The sequence below is a fragment of the Chrysemys picta genome, chromosome 2 (assembly GCF_011386835.1).
Source record: "Chrysemys picta bellii isolate R12L10 chromosome 2, ASM1138683v2, whole genome shotgun sequence".
NCBI classification, from domain to species: Eukaryota; Metazoa; Chordata; order Testudines; family Emydidae; genus Chrysemys; species Chrysemys picta.
The window spans coordinates 179,317,424-179,340,772 of NC_088792.1; the positions used below are offsets into that span (position 1 = coordinate 179,317,424).

A 23,349-nucleotide genomic window follows, 5' to 3' on the forward strand; every position below is an offset into this window, starting at 1 on the left:
CAATTCCTTTCTTTGATATGTCCAGTCAGTAAATATATGTAATATAAGCTGCAATTACCAAATGATCTTTTTGAGGCTTAACATAATTATAGCAAATGGTATCACTCACTTATAGAATCTAGGGCCTTTTATCCCTATAAATCCCAAAGCACTTTATGGGATAACAGTTCACCCCCCTTGAAAATGCAGTCATTTCTGGGGTGGAACTTGGCAACTGTTTAATGGTCCTCATCAACACCACACAACAGGTTTGGGCAGAACGTTAAAATAACATCTCCAACTGACATAGTGGAAGGTGATTTAAATAGTTACGGGCCCAGTCCTCCAGGGTGCTGTGGAGTGTCTCCTGTGGGTCTGCACATCCTAGACTCTCTAAAGGAGTTGCAGTTGCTTTGCAGGATCATATCCAAATTTGATAGTTGCCTCAAATGGAATGTGGCCAGGACAGCTGGATTAACGTCCATATTCATGTGGAAAGGAGCATGAGAACTTTTATCAATTGCAAGGTCAGGAACTCCGATTTACTTCTCATCCGAAGAGCAGCATCTCCAACAGCACAGAGCCTCCTAATTTCATACAATTACTGTTTTGGAAAGAAGAGCACCTACTACTGAATCACCAAAACCACTGCAACACCCAGGATTTTTTCTGGCAGTCTCTGATCCTAGTAGAGGGAGGCAATATGGTCTGGTGAATAAGGCACGTGGCTGGGAGTTAGGAAATCTCAGTTCTTTTCCTGGCTCTCCTCTTCACCTGCTGTGTGACATTGGACTTTAACTCTCCCATTCTCAGTTTCCCTGTCTATAAAAATGTACCTGCATTGATACTTACATTCCCTTATAAAGTGCTTTGAGATCTACACGTGAAGAGAGCTAAACAGTAGTAATAATGACCAGGTTTGAACCTATTAGGTTGTGGGAAGTGATGAGCTCATAACCTAATAAGATACTACATGGCAGCAGAAATAGGACTGAATATTTAGAGAGTAAAAGCAAATTGCTCCTCAGTGTCTGGCTTTTTGGGCTATTACACCAAGATACATGAATTGTCTGTGCATCCCATTTAGGAGCTCTCTAAAAATAGAAAATGACCACTGGCACTCCCAAGTCAGTTTGTAGACAGGCAGCAATAATGCACATTTCCATTTCTTTTTGATTCCTGTAGGACCCCTTGCCTGACATTCACAAATTAAGCACAACCTTGGTCATACATTTCATCTGAGACACAGCTCATCTGCAGATAATGTATCCCCATTCATCTTTTGTACTGTTCTATTGTAAATGAAGAAAAAAATCTCAGGACTTACATTTCGCTTCAACTTACCTTCTTCCTGGAGGAGAAGATATTAGATGCCAAAATAACAAAAGACATTATAAAGCCATCTGTTAGTCGAAGTTATTTGGCAAGTTTGGAATGGTTTGTTTAATCTCTCCTGGCTCAGTAAAGATTCCTGTGCTGTATTTATATTTCCCAAGGATTTAAAGTTGCGAGGGGAGAGTTGGAAGCCCATGCTGTCACATAGGTGTGGCAGTTTGGCCAGTTAATCCACTATCAGTGCAGTCTCCATACAACTAATGAAAGCGTTACATGCAAATTAGCTGTAGAGTAAGGATGGTAATTGGCTTGGATATCACAGTGCTCTAGGACTCATAGCAGGGTGTAGATATATGCCTTGCTGAAGCTGGATGCAGCACAGGTGTGATTAGTACAGCCAAAATGGCTGAGACCTTAAAAATTGGATAACAGACTGAGTATCCTAGAAATGATTGAACTTTGTGATATTCTAAACAAAAAGAGGTCTCAGCCATGCTTGTAGCTGTTTGCATATTTCACCTTCGTCCTAGGCTTCAGAGTGACAATCCTTGAATTTGAGAGAGATATGTGTATATATATTACACACAGAAACCCATGTTAAAAGAATATTACTAAGGTTAAGTCAAGCACTCCGAAATAAGATTGTATATGCAACCTTCAGTCTTCCCCTTTGAGCTTTTAAATGCATGACCACATACTATTTTTTTCCACCAGAGCCCTGCCTCATTCAGTGCACAGGATGAGGGTGCTCACAGGGCCGGCTCCAGTGTTTTTGCCGCCCCAAGCGGTGGGGGGGGGAAAAAAAAGCCACGATATGGCGGCAGCTCTACTGCTGCCGCTTCATTTTTCGGCGGCAATTCGGCGGCAGGTCCTTCCCTCCGAGGGACTGAGGGACCCGCCGCCGAAAAGCCGGACGTGCCGTCCCTTTCCGTTGGCTGCCCCAAGCACCTGCTTGCTGCACTGGTGCCTGGAGCCGGCCCTGGGCGCTCACTTAATGAATAGCTGTTCAATATTTTGTTTTCTCATTGTTCAATGTGTGATCCTAGCAGTTGTTTACTGGACCCTGTTCAAACTCTGCTCTGAAGACAGAATTATTAATTTCCCCATGTTTTTTCTATGGCGCTTATCACTGTAGTATCGAGTGCTTCACAAACATTCGTCAGTTGAGAGGTAGTGTGATCCTTCTGTAAGGATCAGGAGTTGAACCAGGAAATCAGGGCTACCAGGCAACTGAATCCCCACATTGCTGCTTGACAGCAGCTGTAACCTGGCCACTCCCTGCAACTCTCAGTCTACAGAGGTTCAATGCCATGACAAGGTTCACCTCGAGTGATCTGACTGACAGTGGTCTTAGCGAGCCCTGATTGGCTCCTTGTCCCTATAGAAGCCCAGGGAGCATACCAGGAAGTCTCCAGGCAACAATGCAGATCCCTAGCTACCTGCCATGACCACCCTGCTTCTCTGTTCCTGAACGCTTGGTACTGACCTTGGCTCTGATTTGGATTCTGACTTCCATTTGACCCCCTGGAACCTCAAAATGAACCTTGATATGTGGTATTGACCATCAGCCTGATTCCTGACTGTCGCTCTGACTCTCAGCTTGACCTGACCCTGATACTGGCTCTGACCCTAGCTTCAGTTCTGGGATCTCAAGCTCCTGCCACTAGTCCTGCCTTCCTGCGCCCAGAATCCTGACACCTTGGATGTATAAACAGGAATATTGAGTAGGAGCAAGGAGATTATATTACCTCTGTTTTGACACTGGTTGACTGCTACTGGAATACTCTGTCCAGTTCTGGTGTCCACAGTTCAAGGATGTTGATAAATTGGAAAGCATTCAGAGAGGAGCACAAGAATGATTAAAGGATTGGAAAACATTCCTTATAGTGATAGACTTCAGGCGCTCAATCTGTTTAATTTAACAAAGATAAGGTTACTTGATCACGGTCTGTAAGTACCTACTTTTGGAACAAAACTTTGATAATGGGCTCTTCAGTCTAGCAGACAAAGGTATTACAAGATCCTATGGCTGGAAGTTGATCATAGATAAATTCAGACGAGAAATAAGGTGCAAAGTTTTAACAGTGAGGGTAATTAACTTTGCAACAGTTTTTTGTTGATTTCAAAATTACTAATGAATCTAAGATTGGATGTTTTGCTAAAAATATGTCTTAATTCATTCATGGAAATCTTATGGCCTGTGTAATGGAGGAGATCAGATTAGATGATCTATGAATTGTCCAAAAAAAACCCTTGTGAGATTACGAAGTGGTACTATCCCCATTTTATGATGGGGACCTGAGAGACAAAAATTAAGGCCAAAAGTTTCCACTAATTTTGGGGCCCAATTTGAGACCCCTAGGAACTGATTTTTCAGAGTATTTGGCATTAAATATCATTTGATATATTCAGAGTACAGCTCCCATTGACTTACAGCTGTCAGTGCTCAACACTTCTGCAAACCAGACCCTGGGGTCTCAAGTTGGGGACCCAGAAAATGAGAAAGAAACAATTAGTAATCACCTGTGAAAAGTTTAAGTGACTTTCCCAGTATCACACAGGAATCTCTGTCCGAGGCAAGATAGAATCTAGTTCTCCAGGGCAGCATTCAACTGCCTTAACCATGAGACCCCCCTTTCTCTCCATACCTCATTCACTGCACACCTTCCATCTTCTGCTTCATTTGTCGCAGGGACAACAGTCTCCTTTACTACACAACTCTGGCACATCCACAAAGCAGGTCCATCCTGTGCACTGAATGAAGCAGGGGTCCTGTGAAAAAAATAGTATGTGATCATGTAATTACAGACTGTCTCATAATGTCTATGCACAAGAGGCCAGATTAAGATTTCTCATGCAAACTTGATTCTGGCCTTTCTTAATGGCTGAAGTGCTTAACTTTGCAACCTTAAAAATGTTCTTTTTAATATATTTTTTCTGTATAGTTTCGTAGGCTTTTTAAAAAGCAAACTGGAAAAACAAAAAATCCATCATGTGGCATCATATTGATGCCCACGAGTCATCAGTGGGATTGAAACCTATAGACACACTGCACAGGCTTCTGCCAATGGAACTGAGTAACTGATAGCAGTAGCAGGTTGTCATTCTTCATGAGGACCAGCCCTAGAGGGGGGTAAGACATGCACTATGCCAGAGAATTCACAGATATTTGCTGACAGCAGAGGAATGATGAGACTCAGGAATCTTGGGTTCTCCCCACACTGGTTTCTAGTCTGATTCCTTGTCCACCTGGTCCCAAACTCCCCCCTATAACTTGTCCCAGTTTATGTGGATTTTCACAGGGATGGCAAAAGGCACATCCCTGACACACAGGCCACAGCTCCTGCCAATTTTTCTACGTGTGCTCCAAAGCATTGGGGCTTTATAGCTTTTTAATGCAAAGGTTTGCTCATGTTAAAAAATTCTGGCGACCATCATGTTTTTCCCTAAACTCATTCTCAGAAACAACTGAACCAATTTCACCAAAATTTTCCCAAGAAATTCAGCCTCAGGCAGACACCCAGCATGGAAAGTTTAGTCCAAATGATTAATATGTGGCAACATTCTAAGCAACTGAAAACAGGATCATATAATGGGAAGTGTCAGGCAACCTTAATAATAGGTCCTTTCTCAATTCCGGTTATGCAAGTTTTTAAATTGGAATTATCCTTTAATTCCTTACTAACTAATGTAACATATGCCTGGTGGGGGGGATCAATCTAAGTTACGTGAATAACGTAGCTGAAGTCGACGTACTTAGACCTACTCACCGCGGTGTCTTCACTGCGGTAAGTCGACTACTTCCGCTCCCCCGTTGACTCTGCTGCACCTCTCGCAGCGGTGGAGTACAGGAGTCGACGAGAGAGCGCTCGTGGGTCGATTTATCATAGACCATGTTTTAACCCGTGTTTTAGCCCATTCTTGTTGGTAACTATAATCCTTCCATCTTCCCTCTTTAAAAAATGTCTGCATATAAAAAGGCACTCGTGCTCTGACTTCAGAGAAGCAGCCCTGACTCCTGCTGAGCAATTTTCTCTAATTTTCTTAATTTCTCTTTTTAATTCTTCTTTTCCAATAGCTCTGGTTTACACCCGGGTGACAGTGTCACGAAAACAGGACCTGGAGGCCTTTCAGACATGAGACAAGTGCCAACCGTTGTGATCGAATGCGATGACGATAAAGAAAATGTGCCTCATGAATCTGATTATGAAGATTCTTCCTGCCTTTACTCAAGAGAGGAAGAGGATGATGAGGAAGATGAGGATGATGATAGCTCATTATTTACAAGTAAGACTCATCCTTCCCTTCCCCCTTTTATTGTATTTTTTTTATTTATCCTCAAAACACAAGGGAAACGCAAGCGAACTGGATATCTTAGGCCTGATTTTCCTGTCACTTACACTGGCATAAATTAGAATAAACTCCATTGACTACAACAGAGTAACAGCAGCATAACATTGATGATTATGAGAGGACAATCAGGTGCTTTATACTTAATAAGTACAAAGTCATGTCAGAATATTTACATAGAGGTTTGTTTTTTTTAAACGTGTCGTCGGCAAGTCAAGAAGGCAATGGGAATTTTACCAACGACTTCAATAGGATCAGAATGAGCCCAGTACTGAGCAGTTTTGAAACAATACTAAAGTGTGGCCAGATCTTGACTCAATTTTATTTAATCCTTGTTTAGGAAAAACTCCCATTTAAGTCAGTGTGAATATTTGGCCCCTGAACTTTTGTCCAAGTCAGAATTGGCCCCTAAATTATTGCTGGGCATGTGCTCTTTATTTTAAATGCCACGTTTAATGGACAAGTGATAGTTTTTAAAATATATCCTTCCAGCAGTGACTGGCATGTCTGGTTTGTACAGTGTGGATTATACCCGTAGAGAAAGCTCAGCATGTTCGCTAAGAACAGAATAACACAGGTACACCATTTTTTTTTTGTTAGGATCAGTATCCACGGGGGAGGAGCGGGGGGGCAATTCTGCTTGCGTACTTACTGAACTCATTGAGTACTTATATGAGTAAGGTGGGCAGTATTTAGCTCTCTGTGTGCTCTGCTCGCATTTTTCTTAATTATTTAGTCCTTACTGATTTAAAAATCAAGGGCCTGAATATGACCTTGCTTACAGCGCTCTTACACCAGGGTAACCCTGCTGACTTCTGTGAAGTTACTCCTGGTTTACACCAGTATAAATGAGTTCACAATCAGACTCCAAAACCCTAAGCTACAATAAGAAGTGTAATTACTACTAAAAACATGGACCTCATTCTCCACTACCCTGCACAGTGTAGAGTAATTTACATCTGTACAAATGCTTTCATCTCATTTGGTATCATTTCACTCCCACTCCACATGGTGCAAGGCAGCAGAGAGTCAGGCCCAAAAATGACAACTCTAAGCTAAATTTGAGACCTACGGTTACAGGGTTAGCTGTACCTCTTCCCCCGTTCTGGTTGCTCTCTGAGTGCACCCCCTTCCAGTATTTAGCCTCTTGTCCATAGCCGTCTCTAGGTGAAATCTCGCAATTCTTCTACTCGTTGTCCGGAACGTGGGTCCACAACCCTGGGTACAGCAACTGTATATCACTCTGAAGGTCTGAATGGGTTTCAAGCACCTGCATTTCCTCCCTTCGGGATCATGTGACCAGCAATATTGACCAACAACCTTCTTAAAACAAAGCATTTTTATTTAGCACTTAGAAGAAAGAATTAAAGACACAAGATTTTGAAATAATAAACATCCTACATGCATATTTAGTGTCATCTAATCTTATGCTTCACTACAAGCTAAGTTAAATTGGCATTCCTCTTAAATTACAAGAACAGAACAGAGCCACCTCTCAAAGCCCTGATCCTCCTGTGTCTGTGGGACTCTCAATCTGGTTCTCTCAGTTAGTGTGTCTACACTGCAGTTGGAAGCATGCCTCCCAGCCTGTCAGTGGCATCAATTCAGATATTTCTTGGAAGGTGCAAATTCCGGTCCCTCTATCCAACCCCTTGGCAAGGGACCCCATTTCAGTCTCTCTTCATCCCCACCCTCCTCCTGCAGGAACCCCAAGTCTCCCTCAGCTGGTGAGCCTGCCTCCCTCACACTGCATGAGCTGGTTCTGACAAGAGTCAAGTTCTCGGCAGACTCCCCTGCACTCTGCTGTATATGAACAGACTTCACATGTGCCAGTCACAGTACCGATTGGGCTGGCCACCCCTCCGCTCTCGGGCCAAATTTGAGTAGTATTGCAACCACACAGCCAGAGCGATGCTCTGGACTGCGCCAGCAGCAGACATACTGATTTAGAATGGCATAAGCTTTCGTGGACTACAGCCCACTTCTTCGGATGCATATAGCATCCGAAGAAGTGGGCTGTAGTCCACGAAAGCTTATGCTCTAATAAATTTGTTAGTCTCTAAGGTGCCACAAGTACTCCTGTTCTTCTTTTTGCGGATACAGACTAACACGGCTGTTACTCTGAAACCTGATTTAGAATGGGTTCACTGCTTAAAAATGATCAGGCCATGGGCCCCGCAGCTCCACAACCTATGCAACTTTGAGCAATTGAAAAATCCTTGGAGAGAGATTCATTCCCCTCCAGCCTCCCCTCCCACCCCACAACCTGGTGCCACTGCAACCTACACAGACAGACTCGCACTAGCTCTGCTTGAGCTAGCACGGTAAGAATAGCAGTGTGGATGTTGCAGAATGGGTGACAGCTCAGGCTGGCCAGCCAAGCTCAGACCCAGAGGGACATGAGTAGTTAGCCTGAGCCGCCACTAGTGCCACAGCACCACACTGCTATTTTTAGCATGCTAGCACAAGTCTGTCTACCTGGGCTGGGAGAGACACTCCCCGCTGCGGTGTAAACATACCTATTCTGACCCTCACTGTTCAAAGTGGTTCAGGTGCTGCCCAAGGACAGCAGGCTTGACTCATTAAGGCTACATGCTCTGGCATTGTCTCTTCGTGAACCTTAAGTGTAAGCTGTCAGGTGACTATGAGAAAAGTCCTCCTCCCTCTTTCTCTAGGTGGACAGGCCCTGCTACTCAGTCAGACACTGAGGCTGAAATATCCATTCTGTTATATGGCACAGAAACCGCACGCTAGTGGCAGATTCAGATACAGTATTAATCATTATTAATAAACACCCCCACATTTGTCACATCTGCATCTTATTCTCTTTACCTGTTGGACCAAATTCTGTCCTGTAATGAGGTAAATTGAAAGTGACTCCACTGAAGCTAATAAACTGGTGTAAATCTGGAAAAAAAATTATCTAAGGCGACCCCTAAAAATTAGATCGACCTAGGTACATCACTCAGGGCTTTGAAAAATGTCACTCTCTGTTCAACATACTTAGGTCAATCTAACCCCCACTGTAGATGCAGCTAGATCAGTGGAATAATTATTTGTGTCAATTTAGCTACCGCCTCCTGAGGTGGTGGTTTAATTACATCGATGGAAAAACCCCTTCCGTCAATGTAAGAAGCATTTACACTACAGCACTGCAATGGTACAGCTGCAGCGGCATAACTGTGCCACTGTAGTGTAGACTAGAATCTAACTTAGTTCACTCTGCTTATCCTCTCCTGACTGTTACTTCTTTGTCTGCTGTAGGATATGGTATAATGCTGACATCCCCTTTGGCAACACCTCTTCTTTCTTCCATAGGTTCTCTGGCAATGAAAATCTGCAGACAGGATTCTTTAGCAATCAAACTTAGCAACAGGCCCTCCAAACGAGAGCTGGAGGAAAAGAACATCCTCCCAAAGCAGACTGATGAGGAGAGACTTGAACTGAGGCAGCAGATTGGAACAAAGCTAACAAGGTAAGACCCAAACACTTTTCTAATGTTTACCATCAAGCAATGGGTTGCTGGGAGAGTGGACTGCAAGATACAACTTTTATCCTTGGGCTGTGGAGAGTTAAGGTCCTCTATTTGCAATGCTCTATATGTGAGAAGTCACCCAACAGGCTGAAGAAAACCCACAGCTCTAGGCTTTGCCTCTGCTTCAGTATAATTTCCCATACGCAGCCCTCTCGCCCTCAGGGGTCCTTACTACAGAAGTGCCCGTGGAAATGTGCTTTCTGCATTGGTGCTCAGTTTCTACTCCCAAATGAAAAGGTGCAGCTTTGGGGATATTCTGAGCTGTAGCATGTGGAACCCTCTTTATGTACCCTTTTGTGAAACCATTGGTGTTACTAAATGACTGATATGAAGCCCCCTCCTGACTGAGTTACCTTTGGAGCAGCTAAATATATTCCTATCCAGTAACACTCATACCTATTACACACAACCTGATTTGGGTGGGTCAGGCTTGGGCAGGGTTTCTCCTTTTGAAGACTCATTCATCTCTCTAATCTTATTCCTTTCCACTTGATCTTATTTTTGCCATGATAGATGTGGGCTAGGATAGAGAGGTGATTGATAAACATGAAGGATAGAATTTATTACCTCGCTTCCTCTCAGCAATTAGTTGCCTTCAGAATAGTTAGCATTCCTGGGCTAAATATGTAAGATGTTCAAGTGCTTTTCCAAGCACTTTTTACCTGTGCTTTCTATATTAAATCTAATGCTCCAACTAGCCTGTGGGATCTGGCAGCAGTATTATGCAGAAGTAGGCTGTAGTAATGCTTTATGAATGAAAATTTTCAACTCTACAGCTCGCTTAGTAGCTTGGCATAGTGTATTTGCACAAAAAGATCCAAATTGATAGTGAGCTAAAAATAGAAGTGTCAGGAAGAGAAGGAGAAGTGTGTATCTATATGCAACATCTGCTTTATCACATACAGTACTCGGGAGTTTCCCTCAGTGTTATTCCCTGTGTTATTGCTACACGTCAGATTATTTCTACCGAGTGACTCTTAACTTGCATATAGGAACATAGGATGCCATGTTGAATCTGACCAAGGCTCACCTAATTCAGTATCCTGTTTCTAACAATGGTCCACACCAAATGCTTCAGAGAAAGCTTCATGAAACCTTGCAGTAAGCAGCTGTAAGATTATTTGCCTCCCCACACTAGGTATCCTTATAATCCCTATTAGAGATTGGTTTAAACCCTGAAGTATGTGGTTAAATATCTCTCCGGAATGTATATTAATATTAACCACTACAATTTAGAATAATCTGTTTTTATATATAATATATTATGTCCAATCACTTTTTGAATGTTGCTATGTTTTTGGCCTCAACAACATCCTATGGTCATGAGTTCCACAGATTAATTACATGCTGTGTAAAAAAATATTTCCTTTTTTATTGGTTTGGAATTTGCCACCATTTAATTTTAATGAATGTTGTTTTGTTGTTGTGTTATCAGACAGGGAGAATAGAAGCTTCTAATGTACCTTCTCTATATCATTCATTATTTATATACTTATTCCATGTCACCTCTTACTCATCTCCTTTGTAAGGTAAACAATTCCAGTCTTTTCAATCTCTCTTTATGCCCCTAATCAGTTTTGACACCTTTCTCTGAAATCCCTCTAATTCTGCCATATCTTTGTTGTGATGGGTGAGCAGTATTGCTCACAGTATTCCAGACGAAGCTGCACCATTGAATTATATCATGGTATTATAATATTTTCCACATTTATTCTCCATCCTACTCCTTATTCATCATAACTTCTTTTTTGACTGCAGCTGCACACTGAGTTGAGGTCTTCAATGAGGTGTCCAGAGTGGCACCCAGATCCTTTTTCTTAGTTGATACCTTACAGGGCTCTAAAGTAACTGTATCTGAGTGGCTTAATTTTTCCTTCCCCAATGTGCATTACTTTGAATTTGTTGATATTGAACTTCATTTGCCATCATGTTGCCCATTCACGTAGATTGGTTAGGTCCTTCTGAAGTTTTACACTCCTCTCTGGAGTTCTCTAATGTAAGTAAGTTTGTGTCATCTGCAACTTTTACCACCTCATTGCTCATTCCCCTTTCCAGATGATTAATACATATATTAAACAACACTGCTCCAACTGATTTAATGTCCCTGTAGGAACAAGGTGTTTCTGCAGTTTGATTGTCAACTAGGTAAACCAATTTTGACAATAACTGGAGCATTTCTTAGTTAGGCCTCATGTTCTCACAACATCACTGCCTTTTTCTCCAGTGCACTCATCTTGCTATTTGTGCTCCTTTACTGTCGGAGGTACGAAACTGGATATTGTCTTCTAATGTAGCTATGGATTAGATAGTAAAAATCCTAAAAGTTTAGAATGATAAAATATCTGAGCTGAGAAAAATACAGGTCCTTATTCATCACTGCATTACTCTAGTTTTATACCAGTGTAACTTCATTGAAGTTCATGGAGTCATAATAGGAGTAACATAGTGGTGAATCAGGCTCTGTGGCAACTTGAATATAGAGTTTTGCATCTCCCTCTGCTGAGTAGAGTTAGAAGTAGAGTTAAGAAACTTGGGGAGAAAGATACTTCCTTAGCCAGGCTCCAAATACGATAAGTCACAAATGCTGCAAAACTAGACAGGGTTACAGGTCTTAGAAGTAAAATCCTAGAATGTGTCTTCTGTCTAAATACAAAATATCAGAGTATAAATCCAGGCGGTCTATGGCTAGCCTGTAGGCTGATAGATATTATATTTATTTGGCTGGAAAAGTCTCGAGTTTGGTGTGCAAAAATGTGCCATTTCCATGGCTTGCAGAATAAGTTTCAGAAAACAAGTCGATTTTTTTTCTGTTGTGTAAATAACATTTCAAAACCTCATTACTGCATCCATACTTTGTTGTTGCATAATGATGCAAATCTCAAGCAAAATTAAAGGCGTACAGGATTTATAGTCCTCGGGGAAGAACTGAGATTCAGACTATGATTGCAGTTGGCAAGTTTAATAATATTTCTGAGGAATTTGTACCATTCCAGCAATGTGTCCCAAAGGTTTGAAATAACCAGCCAATTAAATTACATACATTATTTGCAGAAGAAATATAAAATACAGAATAAAAACTTCAGCAGATAGTTACCATTGTCAGCAATGAACGGGATCAGTTCATTTTCACTAGAACATTGATTAGGACACTTCAGTATTTACGTGCATTCTTCACTATGCTTAGTTAAGGAGAGATCATTAGCTGCAGTATTTGGCAGATCAGAATTTAGATCTAAAAAGAGTGTGTTATTTAAAAAAGAAGCTTATGGGCAGGCATGCTAAGATTTCGATCTCTGACCTACTGCACAGGATCAAATTCATCCCTGTGTAATTCCACTAACTCAGAAGTGTCTGTTCATATTGTATTTAAATGTTGCTAGAAACAACTAAATCTCAAATCATTCTCAGAAAAAGCTTGTGACTCTATTATTGTGTCTACCAACTCGCAGCCAGATACCACAGCACATTTAATAAATTATCAAAGTTCACCATCAGGACCAGTTCTGGGCTGCAGAGCATATCCCACAGCAGAATTTGGCCTACAGTATGCTCTTTGAATCTTAGCATCGCCACGATGCAACGCAGGATCTTCACGGTCTATAATAACAACACTCAACATGTTTATAGCGCTTCACACAAGTAGTAAGTATCATTATTCCCATTTTACAGATCAGGAAACTGAGGTTCAGAGAAGTAAAGTGACTTGCCCAAGACCACAAAATGAGTCTGTGCCAAGCAGGAAGAAAACCCAGGTCTCTTGAATCCCAGTCACATGCATTGGCCATGGGACCATGCGCTATGACCCATCAATTCAGAAGCAGCAATGCCAGCAAGTGGCTATGTGGAATCCTTCCTGTGGCCAAATTAGAAGGAGCTGTTCCAAGATGTTGGTTTCTAGTAGTGAAACAAGATACTGTCCTTCGATTTGTAACACTCATGAGATGAGGGTAGGAGTTGAACACTGTAGACCAGTTCCTCGGCTGCTGTACATCATCATATTTCCATTGACTCCCATGAAGCTATGCTGGATTACACCAGTTGAGGATGTGGCACTTTAAACAAATCTTTTTTTAATACTGTGTATTTCAAAATTTGTATTTGGAAACTTCTTTATTATGCATGCTCACCTGCTCACCTACACCTCCTATTGTTTGTGTTTTCTGGTGCCTCCTCGACCACCCAGCTGCACAATAAGGCAGAGGTGTGCAATGTAAGTGACGTTGGGTCAGAATATGGTAATTTAAGCAAAATTGGGACCTTAGAGTTGTCACAGTTACTGGTTGAACTGCACCTCTGGCCCCTCCTGGTTTCTTTGAGCGCACCCCCGCTCAGCTCTCAGGCCTCTAATCAGCACCTGGCTCCAGATGGAATCACACCATTCTCCCACACTCAGACGGAGCCCTGGATTGCAGTCCCCCATACTAACGTGGATTATTTTAGCAGGCCTCACTTAGGTTTAGATCCTACAACTCAGTTCCCCTCTGTGCAATGACAGTGGCAACTGGTGACCAAACAGCTTCCTTAATACCATTTTTTTAAAGCAGAAATTTCAGAGAAAACATATCTTCAAAAGAGTAAACCAGACTATGCATATCTAGCTTTTCCCGAGGAGTTACCATTCCCTGGATCTGGGGAGGCCCAGTTTCTTTAGACTCCCTACACAAAGTCTTTCTGAGTTGGCCTGTCTCCCTAGATAGCTGCAGACAAGTAACTCCTCTGGTCCCCCGGAGAAAGGCTTTTTAACTTTTTAGTGTTCTTTTCATCTCTAGCCTCCTAGCTTTGACAAAACAAGGCTTGCAACTTATCAGAGATCAGACACAGGAATCTTGTTGCTAATAGTGTGACCCATTGTCTTTCAAGTGTGTGTTGAGGTGTCTTTATCTAGATATATTGTGTTGCTCTCCTGTTTGCTATTCCAACAGTCCCGTGTTAAAATAGATCAATACAGGATGATCTACTAACACAATATACGATAACTTCCCCTTCCTGACCAGCTCCCATACAATGTTAGTGAAATGGTTAGATCTCCGTATGCATAACATCATTACATATCTGTTCTTTCTGTCACAAATTCATCCTCAGAGTAGTGGTGTTGCAGCACTGTGTGGTATATGCAAATGTTGCCCTCAGGAAGGCAGGCCAGAGGAGTGCCACACCATCTTCCAGACAATGTGCATATGCTCTAGGCATTTTGGCCAGGTGCCCGTTAAGCCTACAGGGAGCAGATGTAAATTACCATCCCTTCTGCAGCAATATTCGGAGCGTGTGCTGTGCCCCTGCCACACACCATTATTTGCAAAGCTATGTCTAAGTATTGCCATGCTCAAAATGTCCTTTGAAACCAGGGCCGGCTCCAGCTTTTTTGCCGCCCCAAGCGGGAATAAATAAATAAAGCTGCGATCGGCGGCACTTCGGCGGCAGCTCTGCCGCGCCACTTCATTCTTCGGTGGCAATTCAGCGGCAGGTCCTTCACACCGAGAGGGACTGAGGGGCCTGCCGCCGAATTGCCGCCAAAGACCTGGACGTGCCGCCCCTTTCCATTGGCCGCCCTAAGCACCTGCTTCCTTGGCTGGTGCCTGGAGCCTGCCCTCTTTGAAACCCATCAAAAGTAGCATGGGGGAACCATGACTCCCATCCTTTCTCCATCCACACATTTAAGAATTAAAAGGATTCAGTTAAAAAACAAATAAGGGAGTCTCTTTCCAATACATATGCATTCTCTTTTGTCATCTGCTCCCATCCTCACATATCTGAGTAAGGGGCAACTAGATATTGTGATGAGATCTGCAATGTAAATAAACCAGCACTTACTTCAGTAACATGCTCCACAGAAAGAGGATGTGTAAGAGGATAGTGCTCTGTGTTATATTTTGTTCTATATTCCTAAACTTATTCATTCTGCAACACACTGCAGAGCAGTGTCTATACCACTGCAACTGGAAAATCTGATTTGAGGCAATGCAGATAATACACTGCATGTGTCACAAGACAAAGATGATGTATGAGACTAGACTATTGAAACACAATACATATAATATATCAATAAAACCAGGTGTGATGCAATACAATCCCACAGATTATTAAAAAATAAGAATGAAGTTTTTGTGGTTTGGCAATATTGTGGTAAAAATCATACGTCAGATCTGTTATTGAATAGCAGACTTGACGGTGGTCTCCCACTGTTTTATTGGGGAAGATAATTTCTTCTGAACACACCCTACCTATGCTGTGTCTGCCTTGTCTGTGCTGAAAAACATTGCCTAGGAACAGAGGAATCAGTTTATCCATGGAATTCCCATGGAAGTAAAAGATCACCATACAATTCTGAAATGTCACTTATCTGTTGTGGGATTTTATGGCCTGTTCAAATCAAGTTCTGATTGCTTATGTGTGTGTGAGAGTGTGTGCACACGCACCCAGGGGAGAAAGGGGGAAGAGCGGACAGATGAAATGGAGTGAAGAGGAAAAAGAACTGGGCAGATAGGAAAAAGGTGGAGGGGAAATTATGTCATCAGTTCAGATATGATTTGACCATAAGGCTGGCAGAAATGTCATAAGTATTAAAGTACTGTAAACCTGCAATGTTTGCATAACAGCAAGCACCATGGCTATTTGGATAGTCAAGTCGTCTTCAGATTATTTGACTTGTCTGAAATTTGCTTCACTGTTAAATGTAATGCAATAAAATACAATCAAATTATTTAAGTTAGCTGCATTTTTCAGGTTGACAGATCCTTATAGAGAATGATGTGTTCAGAGGAGATATTATTAGCCCATTGGCAGAGACAGTACTTCTTGGTAGAAAGCTGTCCAAAATAATTTATTTTTAACAATAAAATTTGACAAATATTTCTATAAGGGACCATGGCATCTTTCATGCCTGAAAAAGTAGACCAGCAATTTTTGAACATGCCATTCAGAGGATGGCTTGCTGGCACCTTCAGTAACATCATGCCATAGTGTTGACAGATGGAGCAAGGACTGTAACCATGATCTCTGTTCCTAAGACAGCACTAGTGATGCTGATCGACCAATTCTCAAATCAGCAGGTTTTTCATTTCAGGCTCTAAATATGAACTTTGAGAGACAAAGTCAGTTGGTTGTAATGTGGGGAAAATGCTAAATATCCCTCTGAATCACTGCCATGGCCACACACACATTATTCAGTGATAGAGTAATTGCGGTTGTACTGTACTACATGTCTTCACCAACCAACCCATGAATTGCTCGATGTTTTTAAGTGCACAAAGGCTCTTTAAAAGGCCTGCAGGAAACAGCCAAAAGGGATCATTTTTGTTTACTAAAAATTTTCTGCTACGAGGACAGAGACAGCTTTTTGAAATGATTTATTATTTAACCAGTCCCACTGAGGGTGCACAGGCTTTATTCAGCCACAGACTGGCTGCAAGATGGCCCCCACCGATCATGACTGAATGATTGTTCTGGACCCAGTTCTCAGGATTTTCATTCTCTCACTGTCTCAGAATCATTTAGGGATAACCAAGCAGTGAGACTGGGCTTTGCTCAAAGATTTTATTTTAGTTCTTTAATGTGAAATCATTTCTTCCTAATTACCTCTGAGGTCTGCAATTCTACCATTGATCGTTAGGCTTCAGTAATGAGAGAAAAATATTTCTCAAGGCAACAACTCATCCTTAATGGCAGCAGAGTGTTCGGAGCTTGCCTCCTCACATTTTGCATGTTAGGGGAAAACTACGCGGAAAATAGAATTGTGGTAAACAAGCTCCTCTAAATCCTAGATTCAAGGGGAGGGTCCAGCAGAACTAGATGTCTGAGTGTTGTCTGGTGAAGAAAAGCTGAAGAGAGCTGAGCCTGTGTTTTCATGATGATGGTTAAACCGAGTGTAACAGGGCGTGACTTCTCGCCTGACATCTTGACCCACAGAAACTGCCTAGACTCCCACTAGCTATACATTCACAGTGCCATTTATTTGGAGTTCCCTCCACCAATAGCAGAACAGTCCCTGTGCAACAGTCTGTTTACAGTATCTTCTGTGCTTTTGACCCTCTCATCAGGACTTGACTCAACTAGCCCTCCCTGTCCTCCCCCCCATCCCGCTTCCTTCCTGTGCCTTTTGATCAGTTTTGGGATGATGGGCTAATTGGCTCTCTAGCCCCACCAGCCTGATTATCTAATTACCTCAGTCAGCTTTTCCTGGGAAACTGATTGGCATGTAAAGGTTATGTCTACACAGCAAATTAAAATCCATGGCTGGCCCATACCAGCTGACTCGGGCTGTGGGTCTGTTTCTGAGCCCGGAAGGTTACACAGCAATGAAACAGCCCTGCAGCCCAAGTCAGCTGGCTCGGGACAGCCGTGGGTTTTTCTTTGCTGTGGAGACGTACCGTAAGTGATGAGAGTGCAGGCTCACCTGTTCACTCCCTGCATCCAAGATCAACGGCATTTTTTCTTCCTGTCAGAGCTTGATGAAGGAAATCATATTTTTCTGGACACCCCAGGGCTATTACTGCTATTATCATCAGGTGGGATGCTGTCAGAGAGTTATCATGAGAGGCAAGATAATGGCAAACTGAGCTGAGTAATCATTGCACCTTTGAGGCCTAATCCTGCCTTGCCGAAATCCGTGTGAGTTCGGTTGGGTTGAAAGGAAGGATGGCCTTTTGCAATTAAAGAACTGGACTGGGTCTCAGGAGATGAGGGTTCAGTTCCTGGGGCTGGCACAGACTTTCTGTGTGACCTTGGGCAAGACATTTAGAGCTAGGTTTGTAAAGGTATTTTGGTTTCTAAATATGCAGATAAGTGTCTAGTGGGGATTTCAAAAGTATCTAGGTGCCTAACTCCCATAAATTTCAATGGCGAGATGCTTTTGGAAATTCTTCTAGATGCCTATCTCCATCTTTAGATGCCTAAATACCTTTACAAATCTGGCCCTTGGCATACTGAGGTACTTCACCAAGGTACTGAGGCCCCTAACTCCCATTGAAATCAGCGGCAGTTAGGTATTTAAATACCTTTGTGAATCCCACCTTTAGTCTCTCAGTGCCTCGGTTCCCTATCTGTAAAATGGGATTCTGATTTGTCCATGTAGATTTTAAACTTTTTGGGACAGTGACTGTCTTACTGTGTAAAAAGAACAGGAGTACTTGTGGCACCTTAGAGACTAACAAATTTATTAGAGCATAAGCTTTCGTGGACTACAGCCCTCTTCTTCGGATGCATGTTTCACTCTATATGCATCCGAAGAAGTGGGCTGTAGTCCACGAAAGCTTATGCTCTAATAAATTTGTTAGTCTCTAAGGTGCCACAAGTACTCCTGTTCTTTTTGCGGATACAGACTAACACGGCTGCTACTCTGAAACCTGTCTTACTATGCATTTTCAGTACTAAGCAAAATGGGGCCATGAACTCGGGGGTGGAGGGTGGGGCTGTAGGTGCCACTGTAATGCAAATAAAAATAGGATTGTTCCCTATATCAGGAATGAGCTTCCCCTCTTAAAGCAGAGGTCCAACCTCTTACACCATGTATGAATTCATACATTAATAATTTGTTCAATTTTTTTAAGAGTTAGCGTTCTTAACATATTAGGCTCCTAAGGGGCCAATTCAGACCAGAAAGGATATGGAGCAGGCCAGGAAGAGGGAAGGGGTCATGCCCAGTGTCGCCACAGAATGCACTGATTCAGCACATCCCCTCATCAGGCTCCCTTATCTGCAAACTAAAGCTCCCCACCCCAAGTAGAACTCTAAGAATTGGTAGCAGATGCATCATCCTCTGCCTGCCACCCTCCAAACGGGGAAACCCCCACCCCAGGATGAAATTTATACCTCCCTGTGCCAGTTTCAGCAAATCTAGTCCAGTGGATGTTGTGCCATGTGTGTGAGAGCAGACTTGTATGAGTAGAGATATATACTAGTTGACTGCAGTCTGTCCTTTTGGCAGACATGACTGTGTCAGAGCCCGACTTCTAAATGTGTCAAGATTATTTATTTTTGTTATTTTAAATGATGAGACTAAAGGGATGCTCTTGTCTTAATCATAGACAACTGTGACTTGAAAGTGGAATTTAAGGACAAAATCTCCGCAAAGACATCAGCGTGGTCACTCATTAAATGGAAAGTGTTTGTGTTGCATTAAAGATTTGTATTTCAGTCAGAGGTGCTACCAATCATTGAACAAGTCTATTATTCCTATGACCTATCAGTACCCCTGCTGTCTGCAGTGATAGAATCAGTACAAGTCACTCTACAGTCTCATTATGGTGCATGTTTCTCCAGTCCTTTCTTTGTGGAAACCAAATTAGTGAATACAACTGGGTTGCCAATTCCATCCCCACCCCGTTCATTTTTATACAAATCTAGATACATTTGTCCAAATACAGGCCTGAGACATGTTCTTAGCACTGCAGAGACTAATATACTTTGTCTACTTAACTTTCCTCTGCAATTTCAATGGGATGTGGTGTCCTTTGTTTCCTACTCTAAATTGTGTGGCGGTGGTGTTAGTTGTTAAACAACTAACAGTTTCCATCCAGAAACAGCTGCATTTCAGCATTGGGTGAAATCATTCCTGATATGTATAATATAATGTGAGCTTGCAGTAGGAATAATAAAAAAGGATATGTCACTAATAAAAATAGTCTATATATCACTGCAATAAATAGGAGAACCACAAAGAATCCAGATAGTTTTTTACTTGGCTAAAGAATGATGTATTTAAATAAAAAAAATTGTGACATAGTCTGGAACTAAAACAAGGAAATGGCTGTTTACAAATTTAATGCCCTAGATCTAAAATAAGAAAATAGCTTTTTTTCTTGTTATACTGAATGCAGACAAATATAGGGCAACTCCACTAAGAACCAGGTCATAAATTTCCACCTTGAAAAATCTGATCATAAATCTTTTCGTTTTGTGTCTGCTGATTGTAGGGAGTTAATCACAAGAACAATTGTTGTACAGATTGGATGACCTTGTAAATTCTCTAAAGGAAACAAATCAGAAAGCAATGCAAGTAGATAAAGGAAGCAGACTGACAGGAATAAATTTCATGTTTATAGGCTGATGGTTGTAAGATGAAGAAATTGCTTTTTTGGTCAAAGAATTTAACTTCTTTTAGTTTCTCCTTTGTTCTCAACATGTTATGGCCTGATTGACAATTGATATGTGGTAACTCCCATAAAGCAGTCAACATGCAAGGCCAATTCTTTAGCCAGCCTTTAAATAGGCATGAACATGTTCGTGAGCACAAGCTGGATTTTTGGACTTGTAACAATCCAGTTTGCATGCATGATCACCTATTTGTGTGTATAAACATGATAATTTCATGTGCAAGTTGTTGTATGTGAATAATTAAAGGTAACTTTTTTAACATTTGGCCTGTATTCGGACTGTGGTAAGTATTGCTTCATGACCTTCACATTACAATTTAAGGGAATTAAATAATTTTTGGATAGTCAGATCAGTTTCAAGAAAACTACTATATCTACCATTACGTATGATAAAATTATACAAGCTTGAAATATTGCACATTCTTCCTGAAAGACTGTGGAGAACCTCAAGGGTCACTTTGAGGTCAAGAGAGATGTGTTTTATTTGCATGCCTAGTCACAACTATTTATTTTACAGGAAACATGGCTAAGAGGTATGTTCACATCTCATTGCACTGGGATTTATGTGCACAGTTCACACCATATGTGGAGATTAAAATATACCCCCCTCGGCTATGCACCTTGTGGAATTATAAATCACATTAATAATTTTAATTTTAATAGAAACATGCTTTGGTCCGCAGTGAAGAGAATGAGTGCTAGACCAAATCTCAGTGTCCTTTAAATCTATAGCTGTAATACTTGCTGCAAATATTGGGCTCACAATGGAGATTTCTAATAATCTGCAACATAGCAGACTACAGGGAAACCACATATCTATGTGGCACATCCAGTTAATTTAGTAACCTAGCATCTTTGATAACCCAACTCTTAACTGAGATTGCTGAATTTAGTAGACAGTGATGCCAGTGATGAATTATATATCATAGGAATAAGCATTCAGGATGTTACTTTTACCCTAAGGGTAGGTCTACACTTACCCGGTAGTTCGGCGGCAAGCAAATCGAACTTCTGGGTTCGACTTATCGCGTCTTGTCTGGACGAGATAAGTCGAATCCGGAAGTGCTCGCCGTTGACTGTGGTACTCCAGCTCGGCGAGAGGAGTACGCGAAGTCGACGCGGGAGCCTGCCTGCCGCGTCTGGACCGAGGTAAGTTTGAACTAAGGTACTTCGAACTTCAGCTACGTTATTCACGTAGCTGAAGTTGCGTACCTTAGTTCGAATTGGGGGGTTAGTGTAGACCTGCCCAGAGTGGATATGTTTAGCGTAGGTTTGGAACAGTGATCCAAAAAATACCTATATTCTTCAATCTGTCAGCAAAATCTTCAACAAGTTTTCTTTTGTTACAATAATAAAAGTGGGCACCGTCTGCTTATATCTTCCTGCTGACAACTGTCTGGATTAAAAACTAGCCCTGAAAATTTGGAAATCCTAGTCCAGTATGATAGGGGTTTGAGGGCAGGAGTAGTACACTGGTGATTCAGTAATCATGCTGCATGCATTTTTAATTGGGCTGTTGGTGATGAAAGTATTTGGAGAGATTCTGGATTTCTTGGTCTCTTGGCCTACAAAGGGCAAGGTGCTCCACCAATCAGCAGGATTGTGCATCACTCAGCAATGACATCTCAGCTTTTTAAGGAGCAGCATTGGCTGGTTCCAAAGGCAATCCTCTCCAGGCCTCCTCCACCAGAAGGATAGTGGCTGGCAGGGCCTTGCGCAAGGGGACAAATTTACCTCTGTAAAGCAGGTAGATTATTATCCAGGGGTCATCAAAGAAGCAGAAAGCCCCTCACCTTCTCTCTCAGAATAGTTAAGAGATTATACTAATATTTTTACACTGTTAAAAAAAAAATCGGGGCTCTGTCATGGCTTAACGTCATATGAGAGCGGGGAAGAGACTCTACAGCAATGGAAAGTTCTGGCTTTGTCTCCAGAACAGTGGTTCTCAAAGCCAGTCTGCGGCTTGTTCAGGGTGGGCCGGGCCGGTTTGTTTGCCTGCCGCGTCCGCAGGTTCAGCCGATCGCGGCTCCAGGCCAATGAGGGCTGCGGGAAGCAGTGCGGGCCGAGAGATGTTCTGGCCGTCCTTCCCACAGCCCCCATTGGCCTGGAGCAGCGAACCGCATCCAGTGGGAGCCCCAATCAGCTGAACCTGCGGACGCGACAGGTAAACCGGCCCGGCCCACCAGGGGCTTTCCCTGAACAAGCAGCGGACCAGCTTTGAGAACCAGTGCTCTAGAAGCCACAACAGAGTAACTACTAAGCCTTTTGAAAAGGTATGGCATGCACTTGTTCCCCCCTTCTTCTATTTCTCCCCTTCCACTTATTTGTATTGCAGTAGTCCTAAGGAATCCCAGTAATGGACCAGACCCCCTTATGCTAGGCACTGAACAAACACAAAAAAGATGGTCCCTACCCCCAAAGAGTCTAAGACCAAACAGGTGGATACAGACAAATATGGGAAGCACAAGGAAACAATGAGACAACATTGGTCAGCATGATAGGCAGTGGTGTCAGCACACCAGTTGCCTACCATTGTCTCACTTGCTATGTCAGCTTTGATCTTCTGACTTGCATTCCATATGCCCTGTCCCTTCCCGCATCTTTGTGTATCTGCGCTAGATCAACCACAATCTGGCCCTAAATATTAAAATGTTAAATGCCAATATTAAAATAAACAAGAATGAAAATCCTCTATTATTGTTGTTATTAAATGTAAATATGTATTTTCATGCATGAAACCGCAGGAGCCAGCAGCATAAAGGATTTAGCACTATACTTCTTTTCTTAAAAGTTGCTTTTAAATACTAATCAGATAATTATAAACATGAGCACTGAGAACAATTTACAACCTCATTAGCATTAGCGCTCAGCCAAAAACGTCATGCCAGTGCTTTTGTTGTTGGAGGGGTTGTTTGTTGGGCTTTTGTTCTTACGCAATGTGTATGACAGTATGTAGTTCTTTGGATGACTGAGTAATGTTCCAGTTTAGTATTCAGGACCCTGCTACCCAAATAAACCCTGCCTCAAAAAAATCTAAGGAGAGGTCCGTAGGAGTGTGCT

The 23,349-nt window shown here is 42.2% G+C and overlaps 1 protein-coding gene across 25 annotated transcripts in view; it reads left to right on the forward strand.

The window, feature by feature from the left end:
* PHACTR1 (phosphatase and actin regulator 1) overlaps positions 1-23,349 on the forward strand; it is a 420,672-nt gene that overhangs the window by 351,014 nt on the left and 46,309 nt on the right. For 24 of the 25 annotated variants that reach the window (XR_010598756.1, XR_256655.5, XR_256654.5 and 21 more), the window contains 2 exons: positions 5,393-5,601; positions 8,983-9,139. Coding sequence is in view for 13 of the 25 variants with exons in the window: in XM_005305205.5 (XP_005305262.2) it covers positions 5,393-5,601; positions 8,983-9,139 (366 nt within the window). In the remaining 12 variants the exon portion in view is untranslated. Of the gene's footprint in view, positions 1-5,392; positions 5,602-8,982; positions 9,140-12,868; positions 18,335-23,349 lie in introns of those variants that run through there. The other variant, XM_065584983.1, reaches the window with a different exon arrangement.